Raw genomic sequence first — 22,084 nt, 5'->3', positions numbered from 1 at the left:
TAAAAATAGAACACCATAACTTCAGGTAAAGAAGTAGATGAAAGAAAACAAAAAGAACTAAGACATGAAAAGAAAGCTATTTTAAAAATATCCAGTACTTTCATATTGTAATGCAATTTAGCTCATTCCAATTTCTAATAATAGCAAGCCCACATCTGATGAGATCCATGAACTCCATGTAAATTTTGCCCTTAAAAAGATAATAATCCTCACTTTGGATTGACACTCACGACAGCCGCACTAATTACAAAAACGACTTACCATATGTGCAATAGTTCCATCTATATAAATCCTTATCACGGGTAACAAACCGGACCAACTCCCTCTCCAAAAAGATTTTGTGGCTCAAACTTATGAACACAAACTCTCTTTTCTGACAACCACACACAAAGACACGCAAATTGAACTTCAGCAGAGTTTTACATCTCGCTGTGGCTTTCCCTGACTGTGTCCGATCAAGATAAAGCGCAGTTATTACCAACAGTGAAACCAATTGCTTGCTCACCCAGCCAATCTCTTACACTGCCATTTTCAAAGTCTCCGTTAAACGCATTCTAGGACGAAAAATGTAAAAAACAGGACTACTTACATGCTTCCCGTGGCCGAGCTGCTGTCTGTCGGCAACGATCCGTTGGATCTCTCCATCTGAGCCAACCTGGAGGACACACATCATCACTCAAAATGGGCGCTCCGAACTGTCACACATTTGTCAGGAAAAATAATGAAACCAGACATGTGTGACAGGGACATGGATTTTTTTTCTTCAGCTATCTCCACTTGAGCATAGATTTCCCTGACAGACATCGGAAAAGGATTGATTTTGAACTCAGGGAGAAAAATAGGCTCGTGTTTGAGAACCTTTCTAATTCCAAGGCTTGTTCTCCTTCAAAAATTTCCACTAACACAATCTCAGAAGAAGATGTGGCCCCAGAGGCCAAGCACTAATGAGTAGCCTGTTTTCCTGATCTCAGCATCCTTTTACTGAGATGGAAACAATTTCTTCTCCATGATGAAATGTAGCGTATTATTGTCATAAAGAGGCAGCTAGAGTGCCTCATCTATTAAATCTAGTCCTAAGATGCTACTGCATTTGCCTCAGCCAATCTGTAATTATGTAAATCCAGGCTCCAAAATGTTGATGCTCATATGATGTAATTTGTCAAAATGTGATGGCTCTATCCTGGAAGGAAAGGCGAAAAATCCCAGCGTGGAAGGAATATGTGTTGACTGCTGATGTTTAAGCTCAAGCCGTCACCCGCTGTGTAGCTGTGATGCTGTTTGAATGGCTAAATTAACCAGAAGATAGCTGTGTGATCAAAGCAATGGTATCGACAGGTCTGCAGGAAATATCTTCCGAGTGCTTCTATTGGACGTCATTTGTTAGGCCGAAAATTAAATTTATGCTCCTGTCAAAATCTGCATTGCAAATTGGCATATTTAGTCAAAAAATGTACTATTTCATCAAATGTGATTTATTTAAGAAGCACCTTGGCAAAGATTAAAGTAGTGAGGATGTCTGTTATAGTTCATCACTCGTTCTTTTAGCCGCAGGTGTCAACATTGTATACCAGAATCCAAAAATAATCTGTTAGAAATAATCCAAATGTGTCATAAATAAGGCACAAAATGCAGGGTTCAAAGCAAGGTTAACAAGTAGCTGTTTAAAGTCAGAAAATGACAAGATTTTGGGGGGAAAAAAAATATATATATATATTTTAAAGATGGCCCATAGGTTCTCAATGGGGTTGAGGTCAGGGGATTTCTCAGAGCGGATTTGTTAGCGTCAAAACGGGGGTTATATGACATTTTCAAATGCTGGCGGTTGAGGGGTACCTGCTGGCGTACTGCTCTATCCTGGAATGGGTGTCATCGTGGGACATGTGAGGTGACTGGGACAGCCTGGAGACCAATGGCGTAATGAAGATGAATGACTTCGGACCGGCTCGTTAAAAGGATTCTCCCGCACATACACACGCGCACATACGCAACCAGGCGGCGTAAAAAGGAACGAGGGGAAGTAAGTGATCTACGACGAGACCCGAGGGTTTTCGACAGACGATGCTCAGGGGGGACGCTTTAAGGAGAGGAAGTGAGCAAATGTGTCATGAGTGACGTGTGCAACCATTGTGGGTGAAGCAGGCAGACAGGCAGATGGGCGACATGCAAGTCAGGCGTGGATTTAGTTGAAGTGAAGCAGAAAGTGTGCTCGGTTGTTAAATAGATGAGTCACAGAAATTAAAAGGAAAGGGCATTCCGGTGCTGGATCGTAGGTACTTACTCGTATTGCTCCGGACACATGCTGATGAGGGTGACGGGACTGTAGGAGAGGAAGGGAAAACAAGAGGGGAGGTTTGGGTTGAGGGAGGGAGGGAGTATCACAAAACATGTTTGGGTCAAATACATGGCAGGTAAAGAAGGAAATGGGGAGAGGAAGGAATATGCCTGCACAGAAATTCTACTATCATTAGCATCATTACCATTACCATTATTATTATTAGACAGATAGGTAGTGGTGTTCCACAAGGCTCTGTACTAAGTCCACACGTATACATGGAAATTGATCTGTGGGTCTTAATAATAAATGTAATTTTTATAATGACCAAAACCCTATTGTTATTAGACAGATGGGTACTGGTGTTCCACAAGGCTCTGTAGTAGGTCCACACACATTTTCTATCATGACCAGAACCCTATTGTTAAGACAAAATCTAATAGTGACTTTAAAACAAAACCAATGCATTTCTGTTCCCTTCTCAACCAATTCTGACAACAGAAACAAGCAGGGGGTGCTGCAGTGTGGCATTTCCCTTGGGTTTTCAGAGAAGTGGGTGATCTGGGTCAGCATCACACTGACTCAAAGATAAATTCCTCTCTGTGGGTAGCGTTTTTTTTCCTCACAATGCAGTGAAAGGATCTTAATCTACATTAAGGAGATGTGGCCGCAACAAATAATGAGCCAACATGTAATTAAGCCAAACAGAATACAAGTGTGGCAAGGCGGGGATGAAGCACCGCTGGAGCGCAGGTGGTGTTCCAGTAGAGATTTGTTATGAAAACACCAGATGTTGACTTTTTAAATAGTTTTATCAACTTTTGGCCACAGTGGAGCCTAAATAGTTTTTAGATGGAAGAAGTGGAACTTACGTTTCCATATTGTCGCCCTCCAGGACGGTCTGGACAGGTAAGTAGCCCAGTCGAGGGTGCTTGGCAAAATATTTCTTGGAGCGGAATTTGTTCTTCAGTACTTTGGTAAAATCTCGCATGTCTTCGCCTGACGTTGTCTATTGGAGGAAAAGGACAACAAATTTCAGTGTTTGTTCAACCCCAACTTTCATTAATGGTCTTTTCAACCTCAAAAAGACAACAAAAAATCCCCAAATTGCTCTGACTATAATTCCAACCCACCAAATTCAATAGAAAGCAATGGAATTTGTTCAAATACATATTTATGTCAGTCAATAATGCAAACTATAGTCCGAACTGACAATGAGAAGACGCTCATCTGGTGGCAGTCGATAGCTGAATTGAAAAGTAGATTAAAAGATTGAATCAAATGCAAAAAGCACCAGTTAGCCTAATTTGGATGTAAAGTACAGCAAGACGGTGAGTGGTTTTCACAGATGTATCTTTGATCACATTCTTCTGGCCGCACAGATTGCTTTCGCCGAGAAATGGAAGAAAAACGGAGTGTTGAAAATGATTAATTCATCACTCATGCAGAGGATTTTGAATTTGAAGCAGAGGGTCGAGCTCAAAAATGATTTACAGTAGCCATGGTAATGCCTTTAATCCTAATTTTCAACCGCATCTCACCGGTGTGCAGTACTCCACCATGGGATAGTTGAGTTTGTGGCCCTTGGCGGTGCGCCCGGAGAAGAAGCAGCTCTGACACACGTCGTAGTTGAAATGTTTCAGACTGCGATACCTGCAACAACAACAAAAAAAAAGGACAAAAGCCACATTATTTTGTGTCTTACTACTGTATAGTCATATTTTTTTAAAGGAAGGGTCAGTATCAGGGTCAAGAAATGGTCAAATATTGTACAATAACGTCATGCTTTCAAAGAAAAGTCGTCATTTACAAGAATATTGTCTTAGTTTTACAATAATGAAGTCATAAGGGTGGACAATACTTTCCAATGGGCCACTTTATAAAGGGAAAAAAATTCTAATTTGTGCAAAAGAGGGTTGAAAAGTTGGTTTTCCTTAAGAATGAAGTTGTAATTTTGGAAAAACAATATTTTCAGATAATAAGAGATCACAGTAGTACTTTACTTCTAACAAAATCAGCCCTCATTTCTAATAACTTCTTGAAAATGAGAGCTGTTAAGGATTGTGCTGCTCATCAATAAACACTCACCCCCCCAAAAAAGCTTGATTCATGAGCATTTTCTTTCCCCTCAAGCTTGAGCCATTTTCAATTCAATAAATGGTCTATTAAAACAAAGTCAACATTCGATCCACGTTCAACACACTCCTCCTTCTCCAAGTGCTGACAACGTGACAGACAATCGCATTCCACTCAAAACAGCCCTCAATGGGAAAACATCCTCCATAGTGGTCAGCTGCAGCCAGAAAACCATTTAGTGGCTTCCCCTTCAAAAATAGAGGAGGGTGGTAAGAAAAAAAAAGGGACACGACATAATAGCCAGAGTCTTTTATCTCTTTCCTCCGCGGGGGTTCCAGCTGACGGATGAGGCCTCACAAGTCGTATATCACGGAGCTCAACGGCTTGCGCCAGCCTAAGACACTATTATGCGCCTTGGATAGTCACAAAAGGGGGAGGCGTTCAGTCACCTTCAGAGCGGACGCCGACTCATCGACAAGACGCCGCTGAGTCTCGGTGGACCGTTTATTGTTAGCGGAAATGAATAATGGGGAAAAATAAAACCAAGTTAACTGAAATCAAAGACGACTGGAATGGGAGAAAGGCAACTGAAACGCTTAGTGTGTGTTGACAAAACAGGGTTGTGGGTTCAAATCCAGGTCTAGTTGAACTGTGTAGAGCAGGGGTGGGCCGGGTCAGCACAAGATATGATACATATAAAAAAGTGCATCCGTTAACAGTACATATGAAACATTAACAGAAAAAAAGGACTTAAGTATTAACATACTTATCACGCATCATTAAAGTATAAAGTACAAAGTAAAGTAAAAAGGAATGTATTAAGAAATATTAAAATGTAATTTTTGGATTTTATTTACTGCGTGCCATATGATTTTTTGAAGAAGACGAGAGTAGTGCGCAATTCCAAGATATATTTGAGAGATATATAGTATCTGTATATGTATGTATTTATGTATGCCCTTTATGGTGAAACTTTAAATGTCATTGTACTTACTCGTATAATGAAAATAAAGACATTTCATTGAATTCAATGATATTTTTAAGAGCCCACAAAACGCTCGGTCGCCACTTTCCGGGCTTCTTGTAATGAATGAAGCATTTGCAAAAAAAGGACCACTTGTCCCCAGCCGTTGGCTCTCCACAACACAAAAGAAGCGGATCCAAAGAAAAAATCTAGGGATTGTCTGCCAACATCCTTTGTCCAACCTGTGCAGGCTTAAATGCTATTTAGTGAGTGGTCTGGCCTCTGCTGACATTCAGATAAATGCCCACCAGAGCAGATCTGCCCTTTTAGATTAACAGCAACTCAGATCGTGTCTGCCTTGGAACTGAAAGCGCCGGCTGGCTTGTAAAGATGGACTGAATAAAAGGCGCTAGCGTACCTGAAGCCTACAATGGGACACTCTTTGCAGATGTTGCACTTGGCCTGATGCTTGGCCGTCTCGGCGGCGGCCACTCGGTGGAGGACCGGGAGCCAAACCATGGATTGGGGTTCAAGACGCATCCAGTCCACAAACTGCCTGGGTTCCAGCTCCACTTTGTTGGTTGCCTGCAAAATGGAAGGCCATGGGGAATTGTTATTATTAACTCAAGGGAAAGATTTGTATTAATAAAAAGGGACCTTAAATGTAGTACTAATAATTTAGATTCCAAGCAGTGGCGTACATTAGGGAGGGTTTGAAGGGTAGTGCCCCCCAGAATTGTTGTGGAGATGGAGTCAATGAGTGAGTGAACTTTCTGTTTTCACTTTTTAACTGCCAATAAACTTAATAATTATGGATGACAAAAGATTTCAAAAATGTTTTGTTTACTTCTACGAATTGTGTTTGGCAAAACCTGTCTAGTATTGAAGATGAAAGTGCTCCAGTCTGAAAAGACCGTCATCAGAATGTCAGGAGTCCATCAAACATAACCTTTCCGACATGTTAGGCAAGAAAAGGCCGGCAAAATGTTGGAGAATTGCTGTCATTATATCCCATATTCTCTCATTTTTCTCATACCAGGTTTGGACTTGTTGTTATTGAATGATTAATAGGCAACTGGAGCGCATCTGGCGCCCCAATTTGGGAGTGTCCCACCCAGTGTGGGATTTATTTGGGAATCGTCCAGAAAAGATGAAATTTATAGCTTCACCTCTATTTAAAAGCTGGCTGCCTGCAAACGTAGCGGTGGCGGATAAATAAAAAAAAATGGGGAGAGTGAGGAATGAAGCCTGATCCCTGGGGGGATAAAGACATCGTTAAATGCCAGGAACATCCCGCGATAAAGCTGCAAAATTGATTCGCCGGCCGCTGTAAAGCACCGGGGAGGACAGGAGGCGACTGACCGCGGGCCACAGAGGCGGAACGGTCGCTGGCTCAGCATGGCTGAAATATTCCATTTCTTTCCCTGGCTGCCGGTTATGTGGAGGAATAGGAATGACCACTGGGGAGGGGATTTTAGAAGGCGTTTTGTTGATACGAGTGCTAAAAGTTGTTGTTGTTGTTGATATGTTGGGGCAGAACTTTCTCATCTTTGGTTTATAAGAAGGACATACGTGCTGGAAGCAGCTTCGCACGCTGGGCTCGATGTTGGAGCCTCCGAAGGCGGCCACTTCGCCCAGCTGTTTGGGGATCTGGATGGCCTCGTGAAGGAGAAGGCCCAGCTGCCGTTGGTCGCACGTGTCCCCCGCGGACGCCGTCTGACTGAAGAGATCTGTGGAGGCAAAGAGGAAGGAAGTCATTAGTACATATTTGCTTCTTAGGCATTTTTAGCTATTGTGCTGATGTATGGGTAAATTCACAAGAAGGTCCAAAGTGGACTTTTGGGGGATTTGATGGAAACTCAATGAAACAAGTTAACACTTTGAATTCAATATTTGACATAAATTGGACTGGATGTGGGATATTTTGCTCTAACCTGGGATCTACTTAAAAATCTTTGGTTAACATTACTTAGAGGATTTTTTTTTTAATTTACAGGGCAAATAATCTCAATCAGGGGAACATCAGGCCATGTAGGAATCGTTAAGGTAATTGTTTTTCAGATAAAAATAGCCTAAAATAAAAATAGCCTAAGATAAAAATCGCTTAAGAAAAAAACTAGCCCAGCAGAACTATAAAAATGTGCGACTTATAGTCCAGAGAATCCGAAAAAAAATTTAAAAACCCATTTTTTTGACTGATTTCAATCCACTGTTAAGTATACATATTTTCAGTTGGTCCTTTTCCAAAACCTGAGAGAAAAATTAATTGGACAACCCTAATGTAGCAAAAAAATCTCAATATATTTTCAGTGGCACATTTCTATCCCTCAGCCAAATCCATAGAACCGAAACAAAGGGCATGACAGCTCTTTGTGCTCTGATTAAAACCGACTCCATCCCCGATTGCTCATTCCTGGCATGTGCGCACTACCGCCCTCCTTTCCACACACACACTTCTTTATGACGTTAACCTATCAACACCCGGTGGTGCTCTCAGACACCGTTTGACACGGGAGGCTGCGCCCGTGAGCGTTTATGGGTCGGAGCTATTTGGGAGCCCATGAGACTGAAGGGAAAGAGAGAGGCAAGCGGGCGTGGATGATATCCTTCGCGTGGAAAACTCGGGGAAAAGTAAGCGTTGAAAATGACACTGGTGGGCACTTACATTTGTATTTTTCCTCCAGGTGCCCTTTGCACAGAGACAACAAGCCAATCTTCATCGACATGACGCGGATTTTCCCGCTGCGGCCCCTTTAAGAGAAAATTCAATGTCAAAATCATGTCAATAAATACACATTTATACAATGCTATTCTTTATTCTGGGTGTTACAGTCAATAATAGCCATTTTTACTCATTTATTTCCATAAAGAAGTCATGAGATGGTTTAACTATTAAATTGTTTTAGAGAGGAGTTGACTAATTGGCTCATATAAAAATAACTAGGTGGGATATTGCTCGGGGCTTAACATTTTAGATGGAAAAATGTACTGAAAGGTTGATTATGAGTACTTGGATTTCAGTACTACATCATTTAAGTACATTCATTTTTTTGATCATTTACACAGCTAAGAAATCTTTTGAATTATTTATTATGAGAGTATGTACTGTTTTATTTTTATAAATCAAAAATATCTATATAGAAAAAAATAGATATATTTTAGAGATATTTTCTTTTTTAGAAATCTAATATACTTTATAATAAAAATGTTAAATGTTGTTAACTCATTCCCTGCCATTAAAAGCAATTGACAGTCAGTCAAACTGAACCTGAAATGAAATTGTATTCCACTTGTTGGAATAATAATTGAATAGTTAGCTATTTGTTTTGATTAAACATCTATTGACATTTTGGAATATATGAAACATACGTGTCGTAGACGTTGAGCAACCAGTTGAGGCACATGTCGACACAGAGCGGCACGTTGACCAAGTCTTTGTGTTCCTGCTCCAGGCCGTCGTAGATGGACGTCAGGCAGTTGATGACGTCGGGAACCGACATCAGCTGATGGTTGTTATTCAACTTGTGTTGTCCAAAAGTGTTCTGAGCCACGCTCAAATCTAGCAGGTCCACTAAAACCAAAAAATAAAACAAAATGACATTTAAGAAATAGCAAAAAAACCTCCCCAATTGCAAATAGCAAGAGAACAGATGGATCATTAGGATGAATAATTGAACTGATAGATATAATCCACTCATTTTCTACCAATCTGATTTGCCGGAGGGTGACATCTTCATCTTTTATGCACAATTTCATAAAGCAGTAGAAAAAAAATAGGAGTTGATGAAAAGCCATACTTGGAAAGAACTTTTTTTTTCTCGTAAAAGTTTATAGACTCATTTTTAGGCTTTATGATTCACCTCCGTTCATCAACTGTTTTAGCGACCTGCTGCAAATGAAACTAATCCGGAATAAGTCAGTTGAATAGAGAAGAAAAATGGAGGTTATACTGTGGGTAAAGTTAACATTAAAGCAGAACCTGTCACACTATCGAACTCTATTTAGTGAGCCTCTCATTCCAAAATAATCAAAATCAAAATAACCATTGGTGGCAGCCTTATTTTCACATTGTCAGGTAATTTTGCAGCCACATAGCCGTAAAACCTCCTTGGGCACTGACTTAACCCAATTAGACATTTTCCACTATGCCTCTCATGCATATTTGCACATAAAACAAACCTGTGGCTATTTATTTACATAGAAAAAATAACATTAGAAATGGTCATTGGAATCGTATTGGCCTCAATTAGGCTCATGTAACCCGGCAACAAAGTGCTTCGGGCATTGAAAACCAATAGTGCAAAAATGACTGGATTGAATTACTGCGGCTCGTTAGCAGGCTAGTGTACCTGCACTGAGTTGTTTTATCTTTTTTGGAGGGAGTCAGCATGGTGGGCTCAGAGGGCGGGGGGGCTATTAGTACATTGCCACCCGGGTGAATGCTATTTTTGTCACCAAGAGACCCTCAGATGGTTCTTTTCATTTTTTTTTTTTAGCTAATCACGTGCTTGGGCTATAATGATGCAGAATGGAATGTGATAACGGCATGAGGCCGTCATCACCCTTATGAGTGCTGAAGGGGATGGTCTCCATGACGACCATATAGGAATTTATAATCAATATACAAACAGCTGATTAATTACATCGGAGTATAAGTCGCAGCAATAAAAGGGGGGGAAAAAAATAAATATAATTGAATTATTTGACATTTTTAGACATTTTTGACTTACAGCAAAGTGCTTTCTGCAGTCGGCGGATCTTCATGGCGGTGCGGTATGCAGAAAATCTCACGTTGTTCAAGTCCGCTGCAGACAAGTTGAAAAACAAACAGTAATTCAAGTACCTCTTGTTGTGTATAAGCAGAATTTGGATGTTTGGGTTGCTGCAAAATGAGATGCACTGTATAATCAGGAGGTTCCATCTCTGTGGGTATTTGGTGAACCCACCATTAATGCTACTTAGACATTCACAACAGTGGCGGGAGGAGTGGTGTCGGTGGGTGGATGTTAGCAGGGAGGTGAGGCTAGAAAATATGCTTTTTGTCTGGTAATTTGTTATGAGTGAATAGAAAAGAAAATTCGAAGCATGACCGGAATGTCCATGTACGTTTCCTACCAAGTGACTGATAGAGTTCCGTCATCTTGGGATGGTCCCAGCAGGTCGTTTGCGTCTGGTGGCTAAAAAAAAACAACAAAAGCAGTCATCACAACAATAAAATGGTGAAAAATGACAAGAGAAACTAATTTGCTGCACCTTATAGTGCGGAAAATACCGTAGTCTTCTAAATTTGAATTGACTTTATCGCATCTTTACTTAGCAAAGACATGTCAGATTCAGCAAAAAGCAAACAAATGCAAACATCTAATCCAAAGTACAAAAAGTGGCATTGTGGAAATAAGAAAACAAGCAAAAAATAAGCCGGGCGTAGCGCTCCATTTCCGGCTTGTTTATTACCCCATTACGGATAAAATAGAGGCTAATAAATAAGCAGACCGCAGCGCGCAAGCTGCTTCCATCAGCGCTACTGACGACGGAAGCGCACGGTCTATTTTTTTGCATCAACGCCGAGGGTGCAACGCCTGTTTGTAAATCAGTGTCGCTCATGAATGGCGTAATGAGAACGGCTGTCAGAGCTCGGTGACAAAATTAGACCCAGATAGAAAAGAAGAAATGCAATGTAGATATTGATTTAGAGTTTACAGAAACGAATCATGGTTGGCCAGTTTAAGGATAATCAGGTCAGTCCTCTAAAATGTACTTGGTCATGTAAACAAAGTGAATATTAAGCACAAAAAAATGTCTTAAATGTTATCTATCCACCAAGGGGACACAAAATGGAACGAGAATTGTTTTGGGGGGCTGAACTGAATATGACAGGTCGCTCGAGTGCTTTGTTATAATGAGGACACGGTAGAAACATTCAAATGATAATGAGCTATTTCTGAAGTGACATTATCTACGGGATGGAGACATTTTGCAATGCTAATTTTGCACACTAACACATTGAAAACAACAAGATGAAATAACATTCAATTGCTTGAAAAGTGGTGATAAATCTTATGCTTTTTCTGCTTAGCCCACTTCAAACTGATTCAATATCTCTTTTTGTTGTTAAAATAAAGTATTGTATTTTCCGCACTATAATGTGAATTAAATATTCGCAAAAAAAACAAAGTGCAGCTTATATATGGATCAATTTTGTATGAAATTCCCTTTGGCATAGCTCCAAATAGTTGATTCATAACACAATCCCCTATTTATATTACTACCACCACCACTCCTGCGTCTTATAATCAACTACAACAAAAATTTTAAGATGGGCCATTCATTATAGTGCAAAAACCACGGTAATAAAATGTATTGACACAAATGGATGTGAAAGTAGGCAGTAAATGTAGGTCGATGCCCCGGACGGAGCCAACGGAAAAAAATGCCTTGCCAAACAGACCCCATTGCTGACCAACCTATTTTAGCATTGAATTTATTTCTTCATTTTCTGGGCACTTACTTGATGTAATATGGAACTTTATTTTGAGAAACTGCACGTTGCCAGGGAAGCTGCACAGAAGCTATGGAGACAAAGAAAGAGCGTCTTCAGGTTTTGGCTTAAAAAAATAATATGTAAAAGCATTACACTCCTTGTAATCACACTTTTTTTGTGAGAATAAATTGAACCTGGAATAATTGGAGTGAGGAAATATGCCGCCATCAAGCGTGAAATACAAAGAGAAGGAAGGAAGTATTTCAGGCAGAAGGAGGAAATGGTAAATATGGAGAGTATGAAATATCAGTGGCGGACTTGCAAAAGCAAGGCGGCTTAATGCAAGCAGAAACCAATCAAATACCCAGAGTCGTATTAAGAGTATTAGCAGTGAAACGTGCGCTGGGCTTATTCCCAAGTTGCCTTCTCTGTCGGAGGCGTCGGCGGAGGCGGGCGCACGGGAGGAAGAAAAGACATTTAAAAAAGAGGAGAGAGATTGGGAGATAAGAGTGCTGCTTTATTGATCCCGGAGGGAAAATTACGCTGGCAATGTAATGACTGCCAACGTGAGATGATGGATGGGAAAGTGTTGTGGAGGCCGGACTAAAACTCAAAAGAATGACGCTCTGGTGTAATAGACAAAGATATTTCTTGTTCTGTATGTTCATGTGTATTTATTTTGGCTTGTCTAGTTAAAAAATGTTGTATTAAAAGATTAGGGAATGTTTTTGGGGATTTTTTGGTGGTGTAGAACTGAAATTATTTGAATCTAGATACATTTTCTTTCATAATTTGGTGTTATTTTCACAAATTGGGTGACTATGTACTGGATTAACAGTTCAATGGGTAAGAAAAATGATGTTGGGATTAAAATAAAGCAAGATTAGATTACTCACTGGATAAGAAATGTTGTGAGGATGGTCCAAAATCTCGATGGGCTTCCTGGAGGAGCTTCAGTCGGTCCTCCACTGCCACCTGCAAAAAGAGTGCTGACATTTACGCAAACATTCAAATGAATTGGACATTTATCGTCATTGAGGGCAAGATAGAAAGATGTATTTTGTATATTAATCCCAAAATAGACATGTAACATTGATTTAGCCGAATTTTGTCTGCATGACTTGAGCCTGGCGGTACCCAGCTGTGATTACACAAAGGCAGAAGCCACTGTTTGCTTGGAACAAAAGGGGGAAAACAAAAGGGATTAGTTTAAAAAGAAAAACAGAGGACAGCGGAGAAAATGCCACGGGGATGGAACAAAGGATGACGGAATAAGTTTGCTTATGCTGTATTCCGCTGAGGAGGCAGAGGCGTCTACCTGTAGTAGCTTCCATCTCATGTTGAGCTGGTCCAGCTGCCTGGAGGCCGTAGAGGACATCTGAATGTCTAGCGGAGTCAGCTCGCCGCAAAGATCGTTTACTAGCTGGACGTCTTGGCGCAATGGGTTGATTTCCTCTCGGAACGTCTGGGGAGGATGAAAAAACAAACAAATGAGAGATGCAGAGGTCAGCTAAACGGCTAATCGGTTAAATGTCCCATGAAAAAGTGGTCTGGCTACTTCAATTACCAGCGTCTTGTCAATGTGGTCTTGTAAAGAGTCGATGAGGAGGTCGCCCACGGGTTGCCAGGCCGATTTGGCGTCCTCGGCCCGACTCAGCCGCATATCCAGCTGGTCCATGGAGCTCTGGAGCTCCTGTAATCGCTCCAGGGCTTGCTCTACTTGATTCTGCCAGCCTCCCGCGTGGCCCCGCAGACGTTCCCAGCGCTCCCGGACTTCGCCCGTCTGTTTGCGGATGGCCCGGGCAAGTCCGCGGGCCTTCTGTTCTGGACTTAGTTCTGGGTGGGAGAAAAAAAAAAGAATTCAAATTAGGCAGAAAACAATCAACCATTTATGGATACTTGCTTTTTTGTACATAAATATTCTTATCTGAATCAAGGTAAAAACGTAAGTACATTTAATTTTTTTTTAAGTCCCTGATTGACAAATAATGTTGGGAGTTCTTTGTAATGACCTACAATGTTAAAATTCCCAAACAGGAATGTATACACAAGTATACACAAGTACACACAAGTACACACAAGTACACACAAGTACACACAAGTACACACAAGTACACACAAGTACACACATGTATACACATGTATACACATGTATACACATGTATACACATGTATACACATGTATACACATGTATACACATGTATACACATATATACACATGTGTATACATGTGTATACATGTGTATACATGTATACACATGTATATACATGTATACACATGTATACACATGTATACACATGTATACACATGTATACACAAGTATACACAAGTATACACAAGTATACACAAGTATAGACAAGTATACACAAGTATAGACAAGTATAGACAAGTATACACTAGTATAGACAAGTATACACTAGTATACACTAGTATACACAAGTATACACAAGTATACACATGCATACACATGCATACACATGCATACACATGCATACACATGCATACACATGCATACACATGCATACACATGCATACACATGCATACACATGCATACACATGCATACACATGCATACACATGCATACACATGCATACACATGCATACACATGCATACACATGTATACACATGTATACACATGTATACACATGTATACACATGTATACACAAGTATACACATGTATACACATGTATACACATGTATACACATGTATACACATGTATACACATGTATACACATGTATACACATGTATACACATGTATACACATGTATACACATGTATACACATGTATACACATGTATACACATGTATACATTTGTATACATACCTACATACACATCATATTTTAATCATATATTTTAGTGAACTATGAATCATTACATTAAAACACAAGGCTTTATTTTTATATATGACTACTGTATGATGAAATACTTGTTTTCAGCTTGATGCTAAAAGTTATCGTCTATCAGGTGGTGATTGAATTAACATCTCAGCTTAGACGCATCCTTAGTCATGCAGGCAACAATCAAAAGTTAATCAGCGACACAGCGAAAGCTAAATGGCAAAATGTACATAATCAGGTGTTTCTCTCACAACGTCCAATCCTATTCAACTAATGGCACTAAAACATGATCATTCATCGTCTCCTTTGATTAAAGCCCAGACATGCGCTGTCCCGGAAAATCATCTTTTCAGCTATTTATATACCCCGACGATACTTTGATCACTGTGTCGAATATCAGAGCCCTGTGCAGCCTTGTCACGCCCCCTTCTTGGTTTGTTTAAATAATTCATACCAAAAAAAGGAGAGAATCGTTTGAAGGCAAACGTAGCGACTCGACGAAAATCCGTCCGGTTTAAATCCCCCAGGACACTGACTGACCTGTCTTGGGCTGAAGGTTCTTGCGAGGTTCTCCCGGACCTTCAATGGGCTGCTCGGCTAGAAACAGGCGAGCTTGCTCCAAAGTGCTGACCACCAGCTGCTCGCGTTCTTTCAGTTCCGATTGCAGCATCTGAAAAGTAAAGAGGCATTTCAAGGTGTTGGACGATTTGTCTTTTGAATAGGGACAATCAAAGGAGACTTTAATGCAGGGGTGGGAAAACTATTACGCCCAGGTTGGGGCTACATTGACTTAAAAAATTTGCCAGATGGGTCAGCACAAGATACGAAACATATAAAAAAGTGCATCCGTTAACAGTACATACCAACTCGCTATGCTCCGGCCAATCGAAGTGAATGTTTATGTATTTTACGCTATATGATCAACAAATGATGGCCGCTAGCGTTCCTAGACCAAATGGATTGGACTTCCATAGTGCATTTTTTTTAAACACCAGCATATGGCCTTCCCGATAAAAATGATTGTACTCAATGAGGTGAATTCGCTTAACCTTTTGCAACTGGTGATCCTGGCAGGCAGAGTGAAGAAAGAGGGGAGTATTTATAAGAGTGTAATTATTTTCATTTTAATGCACGCATGACCCCGGGGACGTTATTGCCTATCGGAGTGTGTGATTGCTTCACGAAGCGGCCGTGTAGTGTGACACGCCGGCGGGCAGCTTTTGATGAAATGGGACCAGCTTTCTTGGTAATCCCACTTTGAGCAACATATTAGGAATCATACAAAAACACAAGAACAAAAATGGCAATATTTCTCTAATGCTAATGTTCAAAAACTATATTAAGGATAAATTCACATGGAAAAAAAAGATCATTTTCAGCCTCATGGTCATTTTCAATTGTAAAATAATAACATGAATAAAGGAATAATTCTTATGTTGTTGAATAAATAGTGAATAAAACATATATTTTTAAAAAAGGCAGGAGTAAGAATAAAATGGCATCCAGTATTGTGGAAGAATAAATGATAAAAGCTTTTCTGCAATTATCTTGAAGCAATTAAAAGCAAATTTAAAAATTCCCTTTTAAATGACTTTGAAATTGTAATAAATTGTATACGTGGTTTGAAAGCCCTGTTTGTGTACGTTCTATTCCCCCTCTCCGTTTATTAAGGATGCAAATGATGGCAATTAATCAGTCTGGCATCACAATTACAATATATTTGAAGTGCTAATCACTAAAGTTTTACAACAGAACCAACCACACAGCAACTTTTGAAAAAAAGTGGTAATTGCTAGTTTTGGTTTTGGGAAGCAATGGCGGTCAAATGAAAAGACAAAAAGTCAAATAGCGGAAAGACATTTTAAATAAAAATGCCTGTAATGGGCCTGATGATGGTGACAACCTTTTAGTGGCTAATTGAATGCGTGATGATGAATAATTGCCGTTATTGACGATTGCAATAAGAGAAACCCTTGAAAAGTTTGGGGAATTTTGGTCAAGTCTGCCATGTTTAATAAGTGCTGCCTTTATTTTTTTCTCGGGCACTGCTGTCATTCTCGGACCAGTGCTCGCTCACTGGCTGGGATTTTGACTTCTTGTTCTTTTTTTAATAAGAGCCACATCCGTTGCTCACCGCCGAACTAAGTGGCTTAGCGCTTTTATCTCGCAGGAGCACGGGAAGATAATGTTTCATGTTGGAAAAAAAATGGTTTGAGCCAAGACAGACGCATTTTGGCAGTCGGGTGATATAAAGAGAGTGACTTTTCTGGGTTTCTGGGAAAAGATAGAAAGGAAAAAATAACAATAACACAATTTTTTAATTAAAAAAGCACATTTTAATTCAATTTTCCGTCCATTTTTGTGTTCCTGATGAAAGCGGACATTTTTTTTTGGTCATGAATCAAAATGATTGATTATTTTTATGGCAGCAAAAAGCAATTTCAACAGTTGTTTTTTTTTAACTTGACCTTTACTAATAACTTGGGCTGCAATTTATAATGGAGCGTCAATCTGGAAGGTGATGAGCGTGAAAAAGAACATAAAAAGGAAGATGCATGAGGGAAGATTGTGTTTTCTTGTCAGCGCTACGGTTCACTTCAAGAGCTGAAGTTTTGACAAAAAACGTTTAGTTCTGCTTGACACTTTGCTGTTTATGATCGCAGTCGTCAGTGCCGCATCGCAAAGAAAGATGTGTAAAAATACATCATTTTTCAGGGCCTGATATTGCCTGTATTAAATAACATAACATTTGGATGAAAAATTTAGTATTTTGTCAATCCGCCTTTCGACACATCTTCAAATTTAAGGCTTAAATATCAACTTTTATGCTCTCATTTATTGACTTTGACATTAGAATATTTTTGGCAGCGAAAAGAAGCCATATTTCCGAAAGAAGACGTCAGGGTCACCTATTGTTTGGCACAATTTGCCATTGAATGGGATTGATGACTGTTTCATGAAGTTGAGGTTAAGCGGCTACAAGAGCCAAAACGTTTATTGTCCTCTGCTGGAATTGGGCCAGCCAGCACTTCACATTGGAGGTCAGCACAATATACCACAAAAAGTGATAGATCTTTGCTCATTTATGCGGCCATTAACATTCAGTACATTCGGACTGTGAAGGCAAATTAATTGCTTAACTGTTTTGATCGTCGTGCAAATAGCTTGGAGGTATGGGTGCCCTAATAAAAAAAATGGTCCCATTTAGAATTGTACTCTTCTCTATTCTACTCTTTTTTTTAGATAATACATGTAAAAATAGGACAGTATTGACTCTTTTACAGAATAATAAACATTAAGTAAGCTCTTTAATATCTCTATTATATTCAATTATTTGAAAATATATTTCTTTTTCACTTTTTCTGCCATTTTTTAAATAAATGAAAATTAAAAATATATATATCTGAGAGAGCATTGACTTTTAATAGCAAAAAAACACTAAATATTCTTTTTTATCTCCCTTTTTTTCAATATATATCTTATTTATTTTTCTATACAAAAAGAGGAAAAATGTTTTTTCTTTTTTCTGAGTTCTACACTGTATTTACGACTTATTTAAATGTTAAATATATTAAATGTAACCTTTTGTGAAAAGCTAGTCTGCGACAATGTCAAAACAAGAGCGAGTACAAAATAGCAAACAGCCTCATCCATCTGAATGCAATTATAACACAACAATATTCAGCGCTCGTAATAAATAATTGCCACGTCTGACAAACCCCAATGAAGACAAACTTCCCGACGGGTCGCTGTCGACGACTTGAGACGCAAGAAATGATGGGGTGTGCGGCGACAAACTGAACAATGATGGCCAGGATAAAAGTAACGCAGTTCATTATTCAAATGGCTTTTCTTCGCCCGCCGGCTGCCGATTGCCCGCAATAAAACCACCGATTAATTACCGGGGACGCAGAAAACATTGCTGCTTATTTTGGCGGGGGAGCGCCGCAAAGTGCAATTCGTCTTTACGGGACGTGGCGCGAGCGGCTTGATGATGAATAATAACACCGGTGATTACCGTGCAGCCATTTACAAGCGCCAGAGGTTCTTGCGGTTTCAGCAAAGCGCCAAGTTGCCTGCTTTTTATTGATAAACACGGCAGAACAGAATTGTTATCATTTTGAACTGTTTTAGAACCAAAATAATCTTTTTGTGACCAGTAATTTCATTCAACATGACCACCTTGGCAAATTTTGAAGGTACAGGCAACAATAAGTTTGACTTCTGATCTAAACTGACTGATAAAGTTATGAAATTTTGTTTTCATTGAAATTTTTTAGCAAAAAACATCATATTTTCCATTGTTTTAGGTAAAATTCTGGTCATTAGAATGGAAGGGTGGTAGATTTCTAAAAATCTGCAGTTGTTAAGTGGCTTTAATGAATGCAATGGCCATGTGACGGTGGCTGGCAATACCGTGAGGTGAATCCTATTCTAAGTCAATGGAGGGAAATGATTTTCAAGGTTGAACAATACCGTGCAATGATTCTGCTGCTGAAGCAAGGTGGGCACGTCTCCACCGACGGGCATCTGTTTGGCCAACTCCTCATCTTGCATGCAGATCCAGCGCCACAGCTCCTCCAGGAGGCCCAGTAAGCGAGACCAGCGCTCAGCACTTGCTTCCAGGTGGGCTCTGTTGAGGCCAAAATCCCATTAAAACACTTTATCGTCGATTATTGACCGATTATTTGACAATGGCCTTTTTGAAGGAAGCCATAAATACTACGCATTGACTTTGAAGCCTCACATTTGGATTGGTTACAGTCTTTACAGACCACAGTTTACTGAACGGCATTGCAGGGTAAAGTGGAACGTTAGCAATTTTAGCTTCAATGGGATCTGCTGCAAGGCAAAACAACCTGCATAATTCCTTCCCGTCTTTGTTCCGCTGCTTCTCGACGCACTCCTTCCTGATCTGGGAGCTTCTCCATCTGGCTCCTGTCAACTTCAATCCCATTTACACTTTCTTCATAGCAACCCACCATGATATACAGTACTTTTTCCTTTTTCTGCCTATTGCGAAGTGGGCTCTGTTGTTGGTGTCATTGAGGTTTACGGGCTTCTCGTCTGGAGCAATCAATATTTCACCATGGAACGCCACAACGGACGCCCCGAAACGCGAGGAGATCCGTATCTGATGGACAATGTCGCACGGAACTTATAAATATTTTACAGCTTGCGAGTGGCGCCTCGCGAAGAAAAAAGGCTATCTGTGTCGTCTTTTATGAACTCGGCCCGGTCATATATTATGAATGGGATGCTAAGTGGTCGGGTAATGGAGGAGAGTGAGTGGCCTTTCAATGTTTGGATTTCATAAGCGGAGGATGGACAGACTGAACCAAGCAGTAAAAATGACAGATGCTTGTTGGTTTTGACTGACCGGATATTGGCCGATTTGGCTTTGAGGTCGCTCCAGCGTTGGTTCATGTCTTCTAGCCGGTGTTGGAGGAACACGGCTTCGTCGGAGCTGCCCAGAGCTTTGACCATTTTGGACTTGTTGCCATCCACGCTTTTGTAGATGTCATTGTGGGCATCGATTTCAGCCTGGATGTCCTACAGGGATGTAAACAGAAAAGGTTTTAAGTCATGTGAAAGACTGACAGACAATAGGGAAGAAGATTCGTGCCGAGGGTTGAAGTTTCCTTATTATATTGAATGCCTTAGGGACATTCTTTGACTGTAAAGACCTGGGCTTTGCTATTTTGACGTGCGATTTCAGCCCGAGAGCGACGTGCCGCCTGCCTTTGCTCTGATCGCTGCAGGAGACAATATCCCGCTGTGTCGCCTGTGTTTGTCAACAAGTTTTCCGAAACGTGCATCCACCACGCATCTACAATCAACCTGGTTCTCTCACGGGAGTTGAGTTACAGACGCACTTTCAACACATGGGGAGAAACAACGCATACAAACAGACTTATACATACTCAAAAGTCTTAATTGAGTCATTCAATCGAAACCAAAAGCTTCTTCGTTGAATGAACCCTCGCCCCTAAAACTTTCCCTTCAGGGTTTGCATCTTGTCCTTATTTTCTGAGTAGACTTAAGACCCTAAGCATTGGAACAACAACAACTATAAAATAAATATAAAAACGATGAAACAGCTCATCATAGGTGTTCACTGAATGACATAAAAGTGAACCTCCTATGTGCTTCCCAGGCTCCTTGTCAAACGCTTTATTTTGGGATGTGTAAAATCGCTCCACTTTTTCCTGCCGCCATGCTCTCTAGCGGGAGCCTCCCTTCCGTTGGAGCTATTTGAACACTAAATAAAGAAGCCCCAGTAGGGTATGGATGATTTGTGTGGGAAAAAAAAGAACACTGCCTGCAGATACGAACAACTCTAGACTACAATGGTTGGGGTAGATCAGTAAAAAGTTTAGATGTTGCATTGAGACCATTTTGGGGCTCCTGATACCTGGCTATGTGCTTATCACCTGACAGTATAACAAAACAAAATGTATGTGAAAAAGTATGCCCAAAAGTTTTTTTCCTACCTTTAATACCGTTACAGATCAGTAACAGTCTATTGCAGAAATTCTTGGACCCTAATAAACAAGGTATTGCTGTCATTGGCTATCATTGAGACATCCAATTCATTTGCAATGGGAGGGTGACTCCCAAATGTACAAATGTATTGGAGTACTACTGATAAACTCATTCAAATGCACAGCATAAGGGATGAGTGGAATGGCAAATGTGTGCAACAGACTGCTTTCATTTCCAATCTTCATGCTTTGAAATCCGGAACAACTGAAAAGGCTCAAAAGTGTGCTTTGAAAAGCAGACAAACATTTGCGTTTATGACGCGCTAAGCATTTGGCACCTTTTCACAATAGCAGATTCATGCTTTGCTTGCTGAGCCAGTTGGACGCAACTCAAGTCATTACCCGAAAGCTTCCCCTTTCCTTTTTGAACTTGGCCTCTTCTACTATGAACATACAACTGATTATAAGCACAAACACACCACGTGGGAGAGAGAAAACGGGCATTTGTAGGGCATCCGTTCCATTACAGAAGCTTCTTTTACATTTCATTTTCGCATTTGAAACCGAGTCAGTGTGCGCCCGCCAAACTAAATAGGAGTGCGGCGTGAAGTAATAAGTCAGTACGCCACAAAAGCCTGTCTGTCCCTTCGTATTTCACGTTCTACTCTCGGGTGATGGATGCTAATTAATTATATTTGGCGCTTTGGAGGCCCTCAGCACTGTTATTAATTATGAAAAAATATTGGAGACATGAAACACATGCTCGGAATGACAACCATAGAAATTAAAAAGCAGACACAAACTAAACAAGCATTACTATTTCACCTAAAAGGACAAACAATTGTGTAGAGGCGTGCTGGGGAGGAAGCCAGCAGAGAGGCTAATGGCTTGTGGATCTCGCACTGAAAATAATGAGCCGTGTTTTAGCTGGAGGCTAAAAAAAACTGTTAGTAACTACAT

General features: G+C 40.3%; 1 protein-coding gene across 5 annotated transcripts in view; it reads right to left on the bottom strand.

Annotated features, from left to right (window-relative positions):
- Positions 1-22,084, bottom strand: part of utrn (utrophin) — a 73,666-nt gene that overhangs the window by 6,717 nt on the left and 44,865 nt on the right. For 4 of the 5 annotated variants that reach the window (XM_077739447.1, XM_077739439.1, XM_077739466.1 and 1 more), the window contains 18 exons: positions 20,020-20,192; positions 19,116-19,272; positions 15,180-15,309; positions 13,361-13,629; positions 13,112-13,258; positions 12,690-12,768; positions 11,821-11,881; positions 10,428-10,489; positions 10,043-10,117; positions 8,682-8,883; positions 7,978-8,063; positions 6,885-7,042; positions 5,731-5,897; positions 3,814-3,925; positions 3,145-3,281; positions 2,279-2,317; positions 1,834-1,899; positions 590-655 (listed from right to left, as the gene is read on the bottom strand). In XM_077739447.1, the coding sequence (XP_077595573.1) occupies positions 590-655; positions 1,834-1,899; positions 2,279-2,317; positions 3,145-3,281; positions 3,814-3,925; positions 5,731-5,897; positions 6,885-7,042; positions 7,978-8,063; positions 8,682-8,883; positions 10,043-10,117; positions 10,428-10,489; positions 11,821-11,881; positions 12,690-12,768; positions 13,112-13,258; positions 13,361-13,629; positions 15,180-15,309; positions 19,116-19,272; positions 20,020-20,192 (2,186 nt within the window). The remainder of the gene's footprint in view (positions 1-589; positions 656-1,833; positions 1,900-2,278; positions 2,318-3,144; positions 3,282-3,813; positions 3,926-5,730; positions 5,898-6,884; positions 7,043-7,977; positions 8,064-8,681; positions 8,884-10,042; positions 10,118-10,427; positions 10,490-11,820; positions 11,882-12,689; positions 12,769-13,111; positions 13,259-13,360; positions 13,630-15,179; positions 15,310-19,115; positions 19,273-20,019; positions 20,193-22,084) is intronic. The other variant, XM_077739458.1, reaches the window with a different exon arrangement.

Source organism: Stigmatopora nigra, chromosome 2, assembly GCF_051989575.1.
Source record: "Stigmatopora nigra isolate UIUO_SnigA chromosome 2, RoL_Snig_1.1, whole genome shotgun sequence".
In the NCBI taxonomy this organism is placed as follows: Eukaryota; Metazoa; Chordata; class Actinopteri; order Syngnathiformes; family Syngnathidae; genus Stigmatopora; species Stigmatopora nigra.
Note: the sequence above shows the minus strand (reverse complement) of the source record. Positions and strands in the feature narration are given on the sequence as shown.